The sequence below is a fragment of the Lucilia sericata genome, unplaced genomic scaffold (assembly GCF_015586225.1).
Source record: "Lucilia sericata isolate MDLA Ls3-8-SP2 unplaced genomic scaffold, ASM1558622v1 Contig000074F_arrow, whole genome shotgun sequence".
Classification (NCBI taxonomy): Eukaryota; Metazoa; Arthropoda; class Insecta; order Diptera; family Calliphoridae; genus Lucilia; species Lucilia sericata.
Genome location: NW_023994108.1, coordinates 171746 through 190790, shown reverse-complemented (window position 1 = coordinate 190790; position 19045 = coordinate 171746). Strand labels below are relative to the sequence as shown.

At 28.7% G+C, this 19045-nt stretch overlaps 1 protein-coding gene across 1 annotated transcript in view; it reads left to right on the top strand.

Annotated features, from left to right (window-relative positions):
- LOC119616482 (alpha-N-acetylglucosaminidase) overlaps nt 1–19045 on the top strand; it is a 110879-nt gene that overhangs the window by 62891 nt on the left and 28943 nt on the right. Inside the window, exon 2 of the mRNA XM_037972843.1 lies at nt 4359–4513. Within this exon, the coding sequence (XP_037828771.1) occupies nt 4359–4513 (155 nt within the window). The remainder of the gene's footprint in view (nt 1–4358; nt 4514–19045) is intronic.

Below are 19045 nucleotides of genomic sequence, written 5' to 3'. Positions count from 1 at the left end.
TCTTCATGTAAATTGCGCCTATAGCGTGTAATTAAATTTTTTTAAATCAAATTAAATGGTTTTTATGTTAAAAATTTCATTTTATTTTTATTACGAATAAGTAATTAAAAAGGATTATACAATTAAACATCAAAAAAAGACATGCATAGTTGCATGTAAAAAATCACCGTATAAATGTTCATGATTTTTTGGAAGATTTTCAAAAGAGAATTGGAAAAAACAGACGTCTGAAAAGTCTTCATGTAAATTGCGCCTTATATGTGATATACATACACAGGAGCGGATCCATGGGGGAAAAAGGGTAAATTTAAACTTTTTCGTCCTTCAAATGGTACTATAATATTGAACATGCAGAATTCTGACTGAATAAGAATCCGCACAAGAATCAAACGTTTTAAAGTTTCTACAGTGGGGATCTGAAACAAATGACACACAGTTCTTATAAAATGAGAATTTATAAAAGGGAGATTTTTGGTACTTAGTACTTAACTATAAAAGTAATAAAAATTTTATACTTAATTTTCATTGGGTAGCGAGGCACCCAGGTTACACTAGTACTATATATTTAGTGACCTTATATTTACATTTAATTTTAGCGCGTTTTGAGTAAATGGACAGCGCGTTTTGGTATAAAGTAGTTGACAACGCTGATAAGTCCCCAAATTTGAGGTCTTATTTCATTTTTGTTTTGGGGTTTTTTAAGGTTTTTGTGATTTTTTTCACATGTCTGACAAATAAACTATATTGAAATTTAGTATCATATGAAAGATCTTTGGGAGACGATTTCAATTTTTAAATTTGTATACAACTCCAAAATTATTATATGTAAATGTCGTATTTATCGGAAAATTTTTAAGTTATTAAAATTTTTGCACAGAATTATTTAATGTAATTAATTGAAATTGTTACATTATAAACCTCATACAACATACCGAAATGGTTTTTTCTGTTTTTCGAAATTCGTTATGTTTTGTATTTTATTTTAATATTTTAAACTCTATTTTGTCCCAGTTTTTCTGCTAACTATATTTATCTAACGTACATAATATGTACATCAGCATACGAGTAATTTCATTAGCTTTACAATGATATATAACACTTTACGGTTTCATTCTATTATCAATCAAATTTTTCAGTTTAACTGAAATATTAACACAATTTATCCCAAACATCTACTTATTAGTTATGCTTGCTTTTTAAATAACGGTTTCTATGTTATTGTCTACATTATTTCGCAATGTTTTGGTAGCGTACCCAGGCATCGATAAATTTAAATAAAATTTGATCTACACTATCGGACAAAATAAAGTGCAAAAGTGCTCATGATATATTCTTTCAGCGAAAAATCTGTTAAATGATTACTGAATATGCTATTTTTTTAAAATTTATTTAGTTTATATACAATGCTACAAAAATGACAATAAAACAGAATCATTGCACCTAAAATTTTTCTGTATAACATCCAAAATTAAAGTAAATTCACCTTTTTGTCGGACAAAATAAAGTGTAAATTTTATATATCATTATTTAAATTTTTTGTATATCAAAATTTTGGTTCTGATTTGAATATCTGGATCTACTTAAGCCATTTTTGTAATTTTTTACGGTACAAATTAGGACTCATCTGACTATCTACGCAAATTTGTGCTAAAAAATACAAAATTAAATACTAAAACCGAAAAAAAAAAAAATTCAATGCTTTTAAATGTGTTGGTGAAAGTTTGAACGTATGGGTCAGTTGACTCTTCGTATGTGTTTAATTTTTAATGTTAGCTGTGGGGAACCTAGGGGAAATTTATTCAGAAAGCTCTAGTGAACACTATGTGAGCATATTACAGTCAAATCTTAAGATCAGTGCCTTCGAAATGGACTTGGGCAACTTTATATCTCGGCAAGATAATAAGCTTAAGCGCTTGATAAAGTTAAAAAATAGCATTACTGTAGGAAATAACACTGAAAAATTGGAATAAGTTGCTCAGAACACCGCCCTAAATCCAATAAATTAATTTTGGACCACAATTGATGAAAAAATTCCGATGAAATAGTGATCAAAAACGAATTTCTTTTGAAAATAATCATATGGGGAAAGCAAGGGGAAGGAAAGGCGATTGCGAATAACAATGGTGAAAAAAATTACCAAAATGGCTTAAGTAGATCCAGATATTCAAATCAGAACCAAAATAGATAAAAAATTTTGATATGCAAGAAATTTAAATAATGATATATAAAATTTACACTTTATTTTGTCCGACAAAAAAATTAATTTACTTTTATTTAAAAAGTTTCACAGAAAAATTTTGAGTACAATAATTTAGTTTCATTGTTATTATTGTAGCATTGAATATTAACTAAATGATTTTGAAAAAAATTTCCATATTCAATAATCATTTAACCGATTTTTCGATGAAGGAATATAGCATGAGTACTTTTGCACTTTATTTTGTCCGATAGTGTAGATTGAATTTTGGAAAACGGAAAAAAACGTTTCGGTAGATTTTATTGAGGATTATTGTTCATTAAATTCAACGAATTTTATTAAATTAATCTATGTTAAAATGTAAAAAATCTGAAAATTTTAAGAAAAATTATAAAATTTCGATTACTTTTACTATTACCATTGATGTGCCTTTGAAAGCGTCTCTCAAGGACCTTTCTTATGACACCAACATTTTATATCTTTCCTTTGGAAGAAATATGAAAAAACAATCATAAAAACCTCAAAAAAGGCCATATTTATCCTTTGATCCAGCTCGCCAAATATTGTCCCCAGGACAAAAATTTTGAGAAACGCTATCTTATAATCAATTAAACTTTAATTTTAGTCGGGAACATCGACACCTTATTTTTCCTCCATACAAAAGGGGCCACCCTAATGTCTGTTCGCGTACTCGATAATTTGTAACAATTTGCAACAATTGTTACTGCATTCTGTTCGCGTACTTTTGAAAACATACAACGAGAGAGTAAGAGAGCGATAAAAATGACAGTTCGTTGATAGAGAATTTTTTGATTTTACTGGATATTTTCTCCCCAGTAAAAATATCCAACATATGTTCACAACATATGGTTGAAATATGAATACGTAAACAAACCAAAGAAAACGAAAATTTGTAAATTTTAAATTTTTTGAAAGAAATATTTAAATAAATAACACACGAATATTAAACAAGTAAGAGTGCTATATTCGGCTGTGCCGAATCTTATATACCCTTCACCAGAGTGTTTTTAAAAAATCATTTTCCCGACTATATTATAGCAATAGCAAAACATAATGAACAACAACAACGCTAAACGATATAAACACACAAAAAACAAAATACACAAGGCAGTAAAACCAACAGACATCTAAACATACGAAACGAAATACAAAAAAACAAAAACAAAATACACAACGCAATGAAACCAACAGACATCCAAACATACGAAATTCAATACACCAAGAAAACAAAAACAATATACACAAGGCAATGAAACACACAGCCATCCAAACATACGAAACGAAATACTCAAAAAAACCAACACAAAATACAAAGGCAATGAATAAGCAGTGTTGTTGTTGTTTATTTTTTATGAAATTTTCAGAGGTTGTCTCGAATTTTTGCTTATATCTCCGTTGTTTATGAACGGATTTTGCTGATTTTAAATAGGAAACTTCTCGAAAGCATGTCTGATAGAATTATTGAAGATTTGGATCCCGAAGATATCTGGGGTCTTCAGAAAACTGATTTCAACAGACAGACAGACGGACATGGCTTAATCGACTCCGCTATCTATAAGGATTCAGAATATATATACTTTATGGGGTCGGAAAATTATATTTTGGAAATTGCAAACGGAATGACAAACTTATATATACCCTTCTCAAGGGTATAAAAATTATTTGTAATTAGATTTATTATAATTTTATTTATAATTTTGTTTTTAAAAGAGTTCGTTGTGAAAAATCATAACAAATATTTGTCAATCTAGCGTTTTTAAAACCACTTAGTTTTTCTTTCTCTTAGCGATTTTGTGTAAATTTTTAGATTACTAATATGTTTGTAACATGAAGTTTTAAAACAATATATTTGTAATGATATTACATGTTTTATTAACTTTAAATATCCATTTATTTATAAGAAAAATCATAGTTTCAATTGTTTGTTTTTTTTTTTGTATTTTTTAGCGATTAAGATTTCAGTAAAAGGGCATTACTTTACTTTATAAACAAAAATTTGAAATTTTTTTACTCGCGAACTTTTTTGAATATTTTTTTGATTGAGAGTAAATTAAAAATTACTCTCTATCATAAAGTTACTGGATATTTTTACCGGAAAGTACGCGAACAGACCTAATAATAAATGTTTTTTGTCTTTAAGTATTTGCAGTACAAATTCCGAAGCAATTAATAAATGAAACTCCCAAAGAAACGCAATTGAAGGCAGTCAGAGAATTGGTTCACCGGACCCTGCTGGAAAAAGATTTACTGTTTGAAATCGATATAAACAAAAATTTTGAATTTCGCAGCTTTCAGGTAAATAAAAGACATATTTGAACTACATATTTGTATAGATACTAGGGTGATCGATTATTCGACATTTTCCAAAACCCGATTTTCGAATAGTTGAACAATATATAACAATAAAAGACATATTTGAACTACATATTTATATAGATACTAGGGTGATCGGTTATTCGACATTTTCCAAAAACCGATTTTCGAATAGTTGACATTTGAAAAAAACCGGTTGATATTTTTCAAATTCAGAAAAAAACGGGTTTTTATTGTAATAACAAAATCTATTTTATTTTGAAAAAATTAATGTTTCTGTTTAAATTTGGTGGCCCGAACTGATTTTTAACAGTTTAAAAGATTATAAATTTACATCTAGTCGTCTGATTTACATTATTTCTTTAATGTAAAAAAGTGGGATACTTCTTTTAAACATAAGGAACTATATAATCCTAGCTTATTCTAATATCCCTGTTTAGACAATTTTCATAAGCATTCCAACACTTGCATAATATTTTAGCCGTAAATTAATTATTGTAATTGGAATATAATCTTAAGATTGATAAAATTTTATCAATCAGTTATTCCAACAAATTTTACAAATAAAATTTATTAATTAATTAGGAAAATCAAAAAAGTTTAACCAAAGGTGCGTTAGAAAAATATATTCTAGTTCCTGGACTTCAATATTGTTAAAATTTAGACGGGCTGTATTATTATTTACTTCAAAATTAGATTTAAGTAATCTTTAATTCAAGGACATATGAGTTATAAGTTTTATGATATGTTTCTCAAATAGTAACTGTTATAGTTATACCCTACACCACTATAGTGAGAAGAGTATTATGCGTTTGTGCTGATGTTTGTAACGCATTAAAATATTAGTACTATACCCACCTTAAAGTATACTGATCCACTCAGAATCACTTTCTGAGTCGATTTAACGATGTCCGTCCGTGTGTCCATGTAAACGTTGTTATCAAAGTACAGGTCGCAATTTTCAAGATAATTTGATGAAATTTGGAATACAGTTGTGCGATGAAAGTTCGCACAACTAAGTTTTATACAAGCCTTGATGACCTTGTCGAATTTCGAAATGATCGGACTTCACAAAGCCCCCTTCAGAAAGTGACTTGAATATCCGCAATTCATTTATTAGCACAGTTATTGCAATGAAATTTAGCACAGACAAATATTATATATATTATTTAAATATTATATAAATACAAATCTATCCAGCCCATTTTATCGGGATCGGTCCACATTTGCTCCTATCCCCAATATAAAGCCTCTTTTAGAAAATAAGTTTTTCTTCAATAAATTGCTTAAATAAATCGGAATCAAGGTAATATTAAAGATAAATGCATTATTATGAAAAATAAATCACATTTAATATTCATAACTGGTGTAGGGTATCATATAGTCGGCCAAGCCCGACTATACTTTCTTACTTGTTTAACTTTAATTTTATTTCTTATCCATAACTATTTGATTTCAATTAATATTTTTTTCATTGTTTGGTAACAGTTATAGACAAATATTTCTTAAAAACAACTATTATATTTAAATAAATATATTATTCGCCTTTTTATATTATTTATTGATATAAAATAAGTAAGTCAGTTATGTCATAACAGTACTTTTATGTTTTACTTTACGTTCTTACAAACTTTTTTATTGCATCGCTTAAAAATACCAGTATAATTCGACATAATGAAGTTTTATAACACCCAATTTACACGATGATTTTTTTTCATGTTTGCCCAGACGTCTGTTTTCATGTTTGTCGATGATTGCTGGTGAGCGGGGTAGAGAAGAATGGGGGGTAAGAAAACAAAGGCGCAATTTACATGAAGACTTTTCAGATGTCTGTTTTTTCCAATTCTCTTTTGAGAATCTTCCAAAAAATCATCAACATTTATACGGTGATTTTTTACATGCAACTATGCATGTCTTTTTTTGATGTTTAATTGTATAATCCTTTTTAATTACTTACACCCAATTTACACGATGATTTTTTTCATGTTTGCCCAGACGTCTGTTTTCATGTTTGTCGATGATTGCTGGTGAGCGGGGTAGAGAAGAATGGGGGGTAAGAAAACAAACATGATTTGGGATTTTCATGATTGTTTTTGACATTCCTCTTTAAACTCATTCGTACTGTTGATATTATGCTCATGTAAAAAAATAATTATGTCTTTTTTTTACATGAAAACATTAAAATTTGCATTAAAAAAATACTATAGCGTGTAATTAAATTTTTTTTAAATCAAATTAAATGGTTTTTATGTTAAAAATTTCATTTTATTTTTATTACGAATAAGTAATTAAAAAGGATCATACAATTAAACATCAAAAAAAGACATGCATAGTTGCATGTAAAAAATCACCGTATAAATGTTCATGATTTTTTGGAAGATTCTCAAAAGAGAATTGGAAAAAACAGACGTCTGAAAAGTCTTCATGTAAATTGCGCCTTATTCGTAATAAAAACAAAATTAAATTTTTAACATAAAAACCATTTAATTTGATTAAAAAAAATTTAATAACACGCTATAGTATTTTTTTAATGCAAATTTTAATGTTTTCATGTAAAAAAAAGACATAATTATTTTTTTACATGAGCATAATATCAACAGTACGAATGAGTTTAAAGAGGAATGTCAAAAACAATCATGAAAATCCCAAATCATGTTTGTTTTCTTACCCCCCATTCTTCTCTACCCCGCTCACCACCAATCATCGACAAACATGAAAACAGACGTCTGGGCAAACATGAAAAAAATCATCATGTAAATTGGGTGAAACATGATTTGGGATTTTCATGATTGTTTTTGACATTCCTCTTTAAACTCATTCGTACTGTTGATATTATGCTCATGTAAAAAAATAATTATGTCTTTTTTTACATGAAAACATTAAAATTTGCATTAAAAAAATACTATAGCGTGTAATTAAATTTTTTTAAATCAAATTAAATGGTTTTTATGTTAAAAATTTCATTTTATTTTTATTACGAATAAGTAATTAAAAAGGATTATACAATTAAACATCAAAAAAAGACATGCATAGTTGCATGTAAAAAATCACCGTATAAATGTTCATGATTTTTTGGAAGATTCTCAAAAGAGAATTGGAAAAAACAGACGTCTGAAAAGTCTTCATGTAAATTGCGCCTAAGTTGGAACCAAAATCTGTGTGGCTACGTCGTCAATTATCTATATATATAAAAATGAATGTGTGTTTGTTTGTATGTTTGAACGTTATAGACTACTAAACGGCTGAACCGATTTTCTTGAAATTTTCACAGCGTATTTCTGCATGTCTGGAATAGGTAATAGGCTACTTTTTGTTTCGAAATTTCAAGTGGGCGATGAGCCACGCCCACATTAAGAAAATATAAAATCCGTATATTTGAGATAATATAACAGTTAGAGTCCTCAAATTTTGTCGGAGCCACTTTAGTGTCAATATGATCATTTAGGACAAAAAGTAGGCGGACTAGCATTAGGGGGCGTGGTACCTCCCATATAAATTAAATACAAAAATTCGTTTATCTGGGAAACTAATAGAACTAAATTCTTACGGCTGTATTTATAAAAACTTATTTTAGGTTTATTAAACAATTTTAGGCAAAATTCAGGAAAATCGTATTTATAAACGTGAAATAGCTTAAAACACCTTCAATAAACCATTGACAATTAGAAGAATTTTATTATAGGCTCGACCCTTCTTTAAGCCAACAATAAGTTGATTTTTAACAATTTTTTTCTCAGATAAAGATTTTTCCGGTAATTTTAGGTTGATTTCGAAAACTAATTATGGTTTCCTTTAAAATAAAATCTAAAAATTCTAATTTTAACGTTTACAAATTTGTAAATAAAATCCCAGAAAATTTTTAAACGATTATATTTTGAGGAAAAAACTCAAATCTAGGCATTATTGGATTAATGCATGAATATTTGACAATATTCCAATTGTCCAGCACTATTTTTAGGCAATTTGGAAATGCCCGTCTGTCAACCAAATGATGGACAAAATCATTTGATTTGGCTTTTTCAAAGTTTGTTGGTTAAATATAATGCCATAAAGTAATTAACCATGTAAATTATATTGATTAGTGTTATACTAATGCAAAATATATTCGCCGGCATTAAAATTAGTCAAATATCAAAGAAATTTATCAATATTTGCAAAAATTTATCAAAAATTACAAGGAAAATAAGTTAAAATAAGAAAATGTGTCATAGTGATGTATATTTTGTCGCAAAATATCCGTTATTCGGATATTTTAATATTAATAAAAAATATATGTTATATTTATACATATATTTATTTTTCTTAAAAGTTTGTTTTTATTGTCAAAAATCTATTATAAACAAAAATATGAAATTAAGAAAACCGAATCAACGAATATTTTATCCTAATTGTACGCAACTCTAACACATAAAATGACAGCCATATTGTACAGTGCTGCCAACTTAAACATAAATCAGCACAATAGTTAATATACGTTTATTATTAGTTTATGAATATCATAATTTTATTAATGGTTTTTAAGGCTAGAGTGTGCTTTAACTATTGAGTGCATTAAAAGCAAAATAAGATTTTTTTATAAATACAAGCGTTAAAACTTTGCACGAAGAACTTTAATATTCATCTGAACATTTTTAAAGAAAAAAGAGCGGACCTTCATCTGGGGGGCTTAGAGCCCCCATATGAATAAAATAGAAAAATTCGTATATCTGAGAAACTATTAGAGCTAGAATCTTTAAATTTTACTTGAAGAACTTTGACATTCATCTGAACATTTAGAGTATAACGGGCGGACTTCCAATGGAGTACTTGGTACCTCCCATATGAATTAAATACAAAATTTCGTTTAACTGGGAAACTAATAGAACTAGATTCTTAAAATTTTGAACAAATTATTTTAATATTCATCTGAATATTTTGGAGGCAAAAGGGCGGACTTTCATCCGGGGAGCATGAAGCCCCCACATGAATTAAATTCGTATATCTGAGAAACTATTAGAGCTAGAATCTTAAAATTTTACATGAAGAACTTTGACATTCATGTGAACATTTAGAGAATAACGGGCGGACTTTCAATGGGGCGCTTGGCACCACATATATGAATTAAATACAAATTTTTCATAGATAGATAGAAATTGGCGAAATTGCAATAATTTGTTTGGCATCTCTCATATGTAACATATTGTTAATCTGGAAAAATATTGTAGTTAGAATTTTCAAAATCGTTAAGTGGGTTTTTTATTTAATCAGTTTAAACGGCTAAACTGATTTTCGTGAAATTTTCACAATATCTTCCTGTATGTCTGGAAGGAGTTATAACTGCTTTTTATGTTGAAATTTCAAATGAGCGAGGTCCCACGTATAGAGTCCCCAAATTTTGTACAAGTAACTTTTGTTTAAATACAAATATTTTGGACAAAAATAGGGAGTTCAGCAAAAGCGGGCGTGGCACCTCCCATATGAAGTAAATACTAAAATCTAATTATTAAAATATGTATATCTAGAAAACTATAACAGCTAGAGTCCCCAATTTTGGAGCCTCTCACGTGAAGTAATTACAAAATAAATTCTTCAAATTTCGCATGAAGAACTTAAATATTCATCTGAACATTTTGGAGGAAAAAAAAGCGGACTTTCATCTGGGGGGTCTTGAAGCCCCCACATGAATCAAATAGAAAAAATCGTATATCTGAGAAACTATTAGAGCTAGAATCTTCAAATTTTACATGGAGAACTTTGAAATTCATGTGAACATTTAGAGCATAACGGGCGGGTGGCTTGGCACAACATATATGAATTAAATACAAAATTTCGTGCATCTTGGAAACTCTTATATTATTCAAATTTTTTATAGATAGATAGAAATTGGCGATAGATAGAAACTGGCGAACTTGCAATAATTTGCTTGACATCTTTCATATGTAACATATAATAAATCTGGTATTTATTTATACATATTCCTTTTAGGGTAGCAAAGCACACTGGGTAAAGCTAGTAATAAATAAAATAAAGTATTTAATTTATGTACGTTGGTCTCTTTTGTGTGGCCTAAAATGAGTTGATTTAATTCTCATTTCGTTTATAATATTTCTTCGAAAAATTGCAATTTAATATAAACCGGTTTCGGTTTTTTGGAAAAATATTAACACGCCTAGAAATAATAAGAAAACATTTTTATTTACTAAAAACAGTTAATTGAAAAACATAACTAAACCGAACAGAAATGAGATCATATAATTATGATAACGAATATACACTGACAAACTAAATTAATGGCACAGAAAGTACATTAAACTTTTGTTTGTTTTATTGGTCATACTGAAGAGATTTTTAATAAAGAAATGGTTTCACTGGATAGAGGGACTAGTTTTCCATTAAATTCAGATTGTTGCATTTTAGAATTAACATCATATTACTATTTATTTAAAAAATAAGGAAAAAAGGTCCAATTAGGTTGAACAAAATTATTGGCACACTTCATTAAAACTATTTGATATTGGTTATTTGCGATTTCACAAAAAAATTTAGGACCATAAATTTTTAAGATAGTTGGTAAGTGTACCAATAATTTTGTTCAGGAAAAAGTTGGTACTTTTTTATCTCCATTGTTTAATAAAAAATATGACAAACATTTTGTAATGCAACAAAGTTAATTTTGTGGAGAACCTATTAATCTATCTAGTACAGCGTTGCGCGTTCATATTGTTCAAATTACGAAGATTTTCGGCAATTCACACGTACACTACCCGATCGAAAACAAAACTCACAGCAACAGCGTAAAAATACAAAAAATTATCTTCAGTTGCCTAACAGCATTCAACAATGTAGGTTGACGTCGCTTTGTTTCAAAAATTGCAAAAACAATTTGTAAAAACAACAACACATTTTGTAAACAAGAGAATTACTTGCAAAAACTCGTACACTCCAAAAAATTTCACTAATGCATAAGAATGAAAACACATAAAAACAGTATTTTAAATACTTTTTTTACACATTTTAAATAAAAAACTTTATCTTTGTGAAGAGATATACATTTTTCTTTTCTTTGAATATGTTTTATCTGTAAAATTTGCCATTCTACTTGTTATGAAATTTCATCATAACAAGCGTAATTAGGCAATATTTTTTCTAAGTGTTTTTTAGTATTTTCTCACCACCAGTGTGACCAGGTCTCAAAAAATGTTGCGGCTAAATCCCATCCAAAATAATGCTAGAAAAAATGCTAAATTGATTTTAAAATGCCAAAAAAAATGCTAAAATTTTTTAAATGTTTTTATGAACAATTCATATTAATTTGTAACTGAAATTCATTGTAATTTATATCAAGTAAGAAAGTATATTCTGCCGTAGTTGACCATATGAGTATAAAATTTGATTTATTTTTCGTAATAAAGCATTTATGTTGAATTGAACCTTGGTTCCGATATATTTAAACTAATTTTCTGAGAAAGGCTTTATACATTTGTATATGTATGGGGGCTAGGTAAAATAAAGGACGGACTTTAACCATTTTTAAAAGGTTTTGTCATTGGATCAAAAAGCATACGTGCTTATTGTTTTGAAAATTTCAACCTCTACCAGACGGTCAGACTTACATGGCTTAATCGATTCAGAAAATGATTCTTAACCGATTAGTATACTCAAACGTAGTATAGTGGAGTAGGGTAAAAAATTAAGTTCCGTGGTATTAAGATAAACAGAAATGCTAAAAATTATTTCAAAATTTTTGTAAATTTAGCAATATGTAATGTCTCTAACTTTAAAATTTTTCTGAATGCAAAAATTGCATTAAAACTCTATTAATTACACTAGTTGCTCATGGTATAAAACCTATATGTGTTTTCGGAAGGAAAAGTATAATATTTCTAGTTTTACTTTTTTATATAAACAATTTTATTTGTCTTCCTCAAAACACTTTAAAAATGTTTTTCATGTCACAAAAATATTGAAAATTCCGTTGAAATAATTTTAAATCTCGGTGAATAGATGTCAGGTTTATAACTCATACTTCCAAGATTTTTTCGGAAAAATATATATGAGAATGTATAAAATGAATTGAGAGATATATTCAAATCCGTAAGTTTGTAATTCTGGAATAAATTGTCAATAATATTTTCGAAATTTATGTATTTTTTTTTAATTAAAAAAAAAAAAAACGTGACAACAAAATTACTAAAAATTTGGTAAAAATAAAAAGAACAGAAAGTAGGATGAGAAAGTCTTAATTATATATTATTGATTTTTTTCAGTACTTATTTTCAATAAATTAACAAGAACTCCTGAAGGATGATAAAAATTAAAACCTCTTTATTTCGTATAGGAAAAAATAAAATTTGTTAATTAACCGTCATACATAGCCTTTTCCAAAATTATATGTTTCATTCCATGAGCAAAAAAAAGTATTAGTTTGTAAAATAGCGTACTGAACGTATTTGTAAAAATATATGAAATATCTTGAATTATTTCTATCACCTCGAATTTAAAGAAGCATTGGGTTCCAGAAAAATATTTTAGAATACAACATTTTAAAGTATTCACTTGTATTGGCGTAATTTTAAGTTATTTATCTTCATGAATCTTTTTGCATTATTTTGAATTACAGTCTAAATTATTACATTTCTCATATTTCTTGTTGCTTGTGTTTGGGTAGACATTTAATTCTGATTTTTTCCGGTTAAACCTATTTCCAATATAAATCATGTTTGCAAAAATTTGTCTTTTTTTGTTTATATACTAAAATTGCAAAAAAAGCTTAAAATGCTAAAAATATTTTATAAAAATGCTAAATTAAAATTTTACAGCTAAATCAAAATAAAAAATGCTAAATCTAGCTGCAAAAATGCCAAAATGGTCACACTGCTCACCACTACAATAACAGTTTCTTAGCATCTCTCTTTCTGCGCTTGGCTGATCTAGTATCATTCTACTGTGTAATTGGCTTTTAAAACAGCTTTTTTTAAAACAGCTTTTGCCAGATGAACAAACAAATAAGAAAATTATACATTAAAAGAAAATATTTTTTAAGTTTTTAATACACTAAAATCCATGAAAACACACATTTAGAAAAAAAACCGGCTATTTGAGGAGAAAAACCCGGTTTCTTCAATATTCGAAATGTGAGCTTTTCAGAAAAATCGAAACCGACTTAACCAAAAAACCGGTTATTAAAAACCGGGCCGATTACTCTAATTATAAGGTAGTTTAACGGAGTAGCTGATTGTTTTTTGCTAATACACTTTTGATTTTTTTACATGTATTTTGACAGCGTGCTGGCAAACTCCATATATAAAAAATAAAATGAATTCGCTCTGTATTTCTGAATTCGCCGACGACACTACCTTATAATTAATATATCTTGATTAGGGTTCTATAAATCGACTTTCGAATAATCGAACAATCGACTTTTTGTCGAAAAAAGTCGAAAAGTCGAAGTCGACTATTTTGTTCCAAAAAAGTCGATAACTCGACTATCGTCTATGAAAAAAGTCGAAAAGTCGACTTTGTAAATAAAAGTCGAAAAGTCAAAAAATCGGAAAGTCGAAAAAAGTCGAAAAGTCGAAAAAAGTTGAAAAGTCGAAAAAAGTCGATAAGTTGAAAAAAGTCGAAGAAAGTCGAAAAAAGTCGGAAAAAGTCGAAAAGTCGGAAAAAGTCGAAAAGTCGAAAAGAGTCGAAAAGAGTCGAAAATTTTAAAAAAGTGGAAAAGAGGTCAAAAACTCTAAAATAGTCGGAAAAACTCGAAAAAAGGAAAAAAAATAGTCGAAAAAAAGTCGAAATAAATCGAAAATAGTCAAAAAGTCGTAAAAAATCAAAAAGTCGGAAAAAGTCGAAAAGTCGGAAAAAGTCGAAAAAAGTCGAAAAGTCGAAAAAAGTCGAAAAGTCGAAAAAAGTCGAAAAAAGTCGGAAAAAGTCGAAAAGTCGGAAAAAGTCGAAAAGTCGGAAAAAGTCGAAAAGTCGACCATTTATAAAATACTAAAAGTCGAAAAGTCTAAAAGTCGACTTTTAAATAAATGAAAAAGGTCGAAAAGTCGAAAAATCGACTTTTCATAAAATGGAAAAAGTCGAAAGGTCGAAAAGTCGACTTTTAACTAAATGCAAAAAGTCGAAAAGTCGACTTTTCGTTTCAACTATAGAACCCTAATCTTGATCTATCTCAACCACAATGTCGCCAAACACAAGACCAAGGCGAATTCATATAAGGTGGTGTTATTCAATCAGCTGATAATTTTTTTCTTAATTCTCCTGGTTTACGTAGCTGTCAAAGTTTGTTATTGGTTACATTTTTATATTTAAAAATTTCCGTTAAACGGAGAAAAACTTCGATAATATTTTCAATTATTTATGTAAAAAATCTGAAAATACCAAGCATCACGTAAACAAATATCATTTTATTTAAATAATGGCATAATTGGTATGTATACAAATATGTTATTTAAGAAAAATATTTTTTCTATTAAATATTAACATATTACACAATATTGTTTTATATTTTATATTAAAATTGTGTAGATAACGTGATTAATTAAAAAAATCTCTTCCGGAACACTTAATATTAAGAAACGCATATGAAGTATTTACCCGGCTGGCGGCAGCTGACTTCTACGTTATGGCTTAATTTTGAAATCTATTAAATGTTAACAAATTAAAGAGATTAACTAAAAAAAGTCTGTTCCGGAACGCTTTATATAACAAAACCCATATGAGGTATTTACCCATCTGGCGACTGCTACATTATGGCCAAAAATTGAAAATTACTCCGCCGGAGTAGAATTATCCATTCGCATCAAATATTCATTCATTCGTAATATATTTTCATGAATATGTACTTTTTTATATTTATTTTTCACAAAAAATTAAGTTTTACTTAACTTCAGGCACTCACTTAAATTTTGCAAATTAATCTGCCGGAATAGAATTTTTCGTTTGAAACAAACATTATTCAATTCAGAATATATTTTCCTCACAAATTTTAATATCTTTATCATTATTTTTTAATAAAATATAAACATTTTACAAAAATTTTTCATCAAATGAATTCGCCGTACTTATGGTTTTTGACATCTACGTAAATCAAATGCAAAAACAAAATACATGTAAAATGTTGTTGTTGCAGAACTGCCACCACCTTATCTGAATTCGCTTTGCACAAGACGATATTTTGCTCTCCATACAAAATGTATGTATATCGAAAACTAAGTTTTATGCAATCCTTGATGACCTTGCCAAATTTCATAAAGATCAGGCCTCATTTGACCCTAGCTCCCATACAAAGTCCCCTTCAGAAAATTACTTGAATGTCCAAAATTAACTTATAAACACAATTATCGCGATGAAATTCAGCACAAATAAATATTAAACAAAATTTTATCGGGTTTGGTCCATATTTGCCTCTAGCCCCCATATAAAGCCTCTTTCAGAAAATTAGTTCTTCATCCATAAATTGCTTAAATATATCGGAACAAGGAAATGCTTTATTATGAAAAATAAATCACATTTAATATTCATAACTGGTGTAGAGTATCATATGGTCGGTCACGCCCGACTATACGTTCTTTCTTGTTTCAATATTGCTTTTGTCACACGTTCGTAATTTTGGTAGTTGCTTTATTTCTACTCTGCTCTCACAGCATAAAGATCGTATGCTATTACTATCACACAGGTATAAGTGTAGCCACTTCCAATAATTTTGTTTTTTTATTTTTTTCAAAAGAAAATTATTTTTTCATCTGTTAGCTTATTAAAATGAAATTTTTTTAATAAAAAATAAATTACTACAAAAAGATATAAAATTTACAGCTAATAGTAAAAAAAATATCGTCAGTATATTATTGGTTTGACCCACCGACCATTTTTAAAAAAATTGAGTTAGGAGTGGATTATATATAATTTGGACATCCTCTTTCATATTCCGAAACCCATTTTTCAAAATTTGATACGATTTCCGAGATATCAGGTGTTAACTTTGGTCTATATACACAATTTTAAGACTAAATAAATATTGTTTTGCTCCATATGCCATTGTTTGGCGTATAGACCACAATTTTCATACAAAAATTGAAAACAAATTAATCACTATTGTTTTGCGTCACTGCCATAACAAAAACGTAGATCAAAGCACACATAACAAGGTGTTTTTAAAACTCTTGTTTACATTATTTGTATTAGGGTTCTATAGTTGAAACGAAAAGTCGACTTTTCGACTTTTAGACTTTTTGCATTTAGTTAAAAGTCGACTTTTCGACCTTTCGACTTTTTCCATTTTATGAAAAGTCGATTTTTCGACTTTTCGACCTTTTTCATTTATTTAAAAGTCGACTTTTAGACTTTTCGACTTTTAGTATTTTATAAATGGTCGACTTTTCGACCTTTCGACTTTTTCCGACTTTTCGACTTTTTCCGACTTTTTTCGACTTTTCGACTTTTTCCGACTTTTTTCGACTTTTCGACTTTTTCCGACTTTTTTCGACTTTTCGACTTTTTCCGACTTTTTTCGACTTTTCGACTTTTTTCGACTTTTTCGACTTTTTCCGACTTTTTTCGACTTTTCGACTTTTTCCGACTTTTCGACTTTTCGATTTTTTACGACTTTTTGACTATTTTCGACTTATTTCGACTTTTTTTCGACTTTTTTCAACTATTTTTTTACTTTTTTCGAGTTTTTCCGACTATTTTAGAGTTTTTGACCTCTTTTCCACTTTTTTAAAATTTTCGACTATTTTCGACTTTTCGACTTTTCGACTTTTTCCGACTTTTCGACTTTTTCCGATTTTTCGACTTTTTTCGACTTTTCGACTTTTTTCGACTTTCTTCGACTTTTTTCGACTTATCGATTTTTTTCGACTTTTCGACTTTTTTCGACTTTTCGACTTTTTTCGACTTTCCGACTTTTCGACTTTTCGACTTTTATTTACAAAGTCGACTTTTCGACTTTTTTCATAGACGATAGTCGAGTTATCGACTTTTTTGGAACAAAATAGTCGACTTCGACTTTTCGACTTTTTTCGACAAAAAGTCGATTGTTCGATTATTCGAAAGTCGATTTATAGAACCCTAATTTGTATATGGATTTTGACAGATCTATTACACTGATTGTTATTTTTCAGCATACATAATTTGGCAGTTTTTGTATACATATAAAATATGTGCTGGTCTGGTAACACCATCTTACAAATTTAGTGAAAATTTTGCACATAAACAACAACAATTCATAAATAATTTGAGTGCCGAAGTAAAAAATGCAATTTTCATCACCAACTCCGTTTTTTTTTTTGAAGAAATTATTAATTAAGTGGTATTTAATTGTTTTTCTGACATTTTGTTATATATATGAGGGCAGGGTCACTTATGGGCCGATCCTCATAAAATTTTGTAGAGTGTTTGTGCTTCCTATAAAACTAGTTTTTGTTGAATTTCATCGCTATACTGGTATTTCTAAGCCAGGTTTGACTATTTAACCTGTATTCTGGGCGGACACTTATGTATGTATATGGGGCTATGGGTGAAATTGTTGTCCGATACTGTCCATTTTCAATACCAAGCAACCTACATCAATAAAAACAAGTAAGAAAGTATAGTCGGGCGTGGCCGACCATATGATACCCTACACCAGTTATGAATATTAAATGTGATTTATTTTTCATAATAAAGCATTTATCTTCAATATTCCCTTGTTCCGATACATTTAAGCAATTTATGGATGAAAAATTAATTTTCTAAAAGAGGCTTTATATGGGGGCTAGGGGCAAATATGGACCAAGCCCGATAACATTTTGTGAATATATTTATATTTACATAATATTTTATTGTGCTGAATTTCATCGCAATATTTGTGTTTATAAGTTAATTTGGAACATTCAAGAAATTTTCTGAAGGGGACTTTGTATGGGAGCTAGGGTCAAATGGGGCCCGATCTTTATGAAATTTGGCAGGGTCATCAAGACTTCTATAAAACTTAGTTGTGCCGCATTTTATCGATATATCTGTATATTTAACATAATTATGAGCTCAGAAGCCCTTTTCAGGGGGTTCTGTTCTATGGGGGCTAGTTGAAATAATGGACCGATTTTAACCAATATCTTCGTCCTTGGGTCAAATAAAACGTACGTGCCAAATTTCATCCAATTATCTTGAAAATTGCGACCTGTACCTTGCGCACAAAGTTTAATCGACTCAGAAAACGATTCTAAGCCGATTGGTATACTTTAAGGTGGGTCTAGGACGAATATTTTTGTATGTTACAAACATCAGCACAATTCCAATATACCCTCCCCACTAAAGTGGTGTAGGGTATAAATATTTGTGAAAAATTTCAGCCTTCTAGCTATTTTCGTTCGGATCTTTTTCGATGGTGGGCATAAAAAATACTCATTTTGTATGGATATAGACCCTAAAAAAGGAAAACAAAAATAAAAAATTGATATAGACCATAAAACACGAATTTTTGTTTTCATTAAAATCTTAATAACTTTTTTCCAATTTTACATAACGGTGTGTAAATTTATAATTTTGTTCAAAACATAT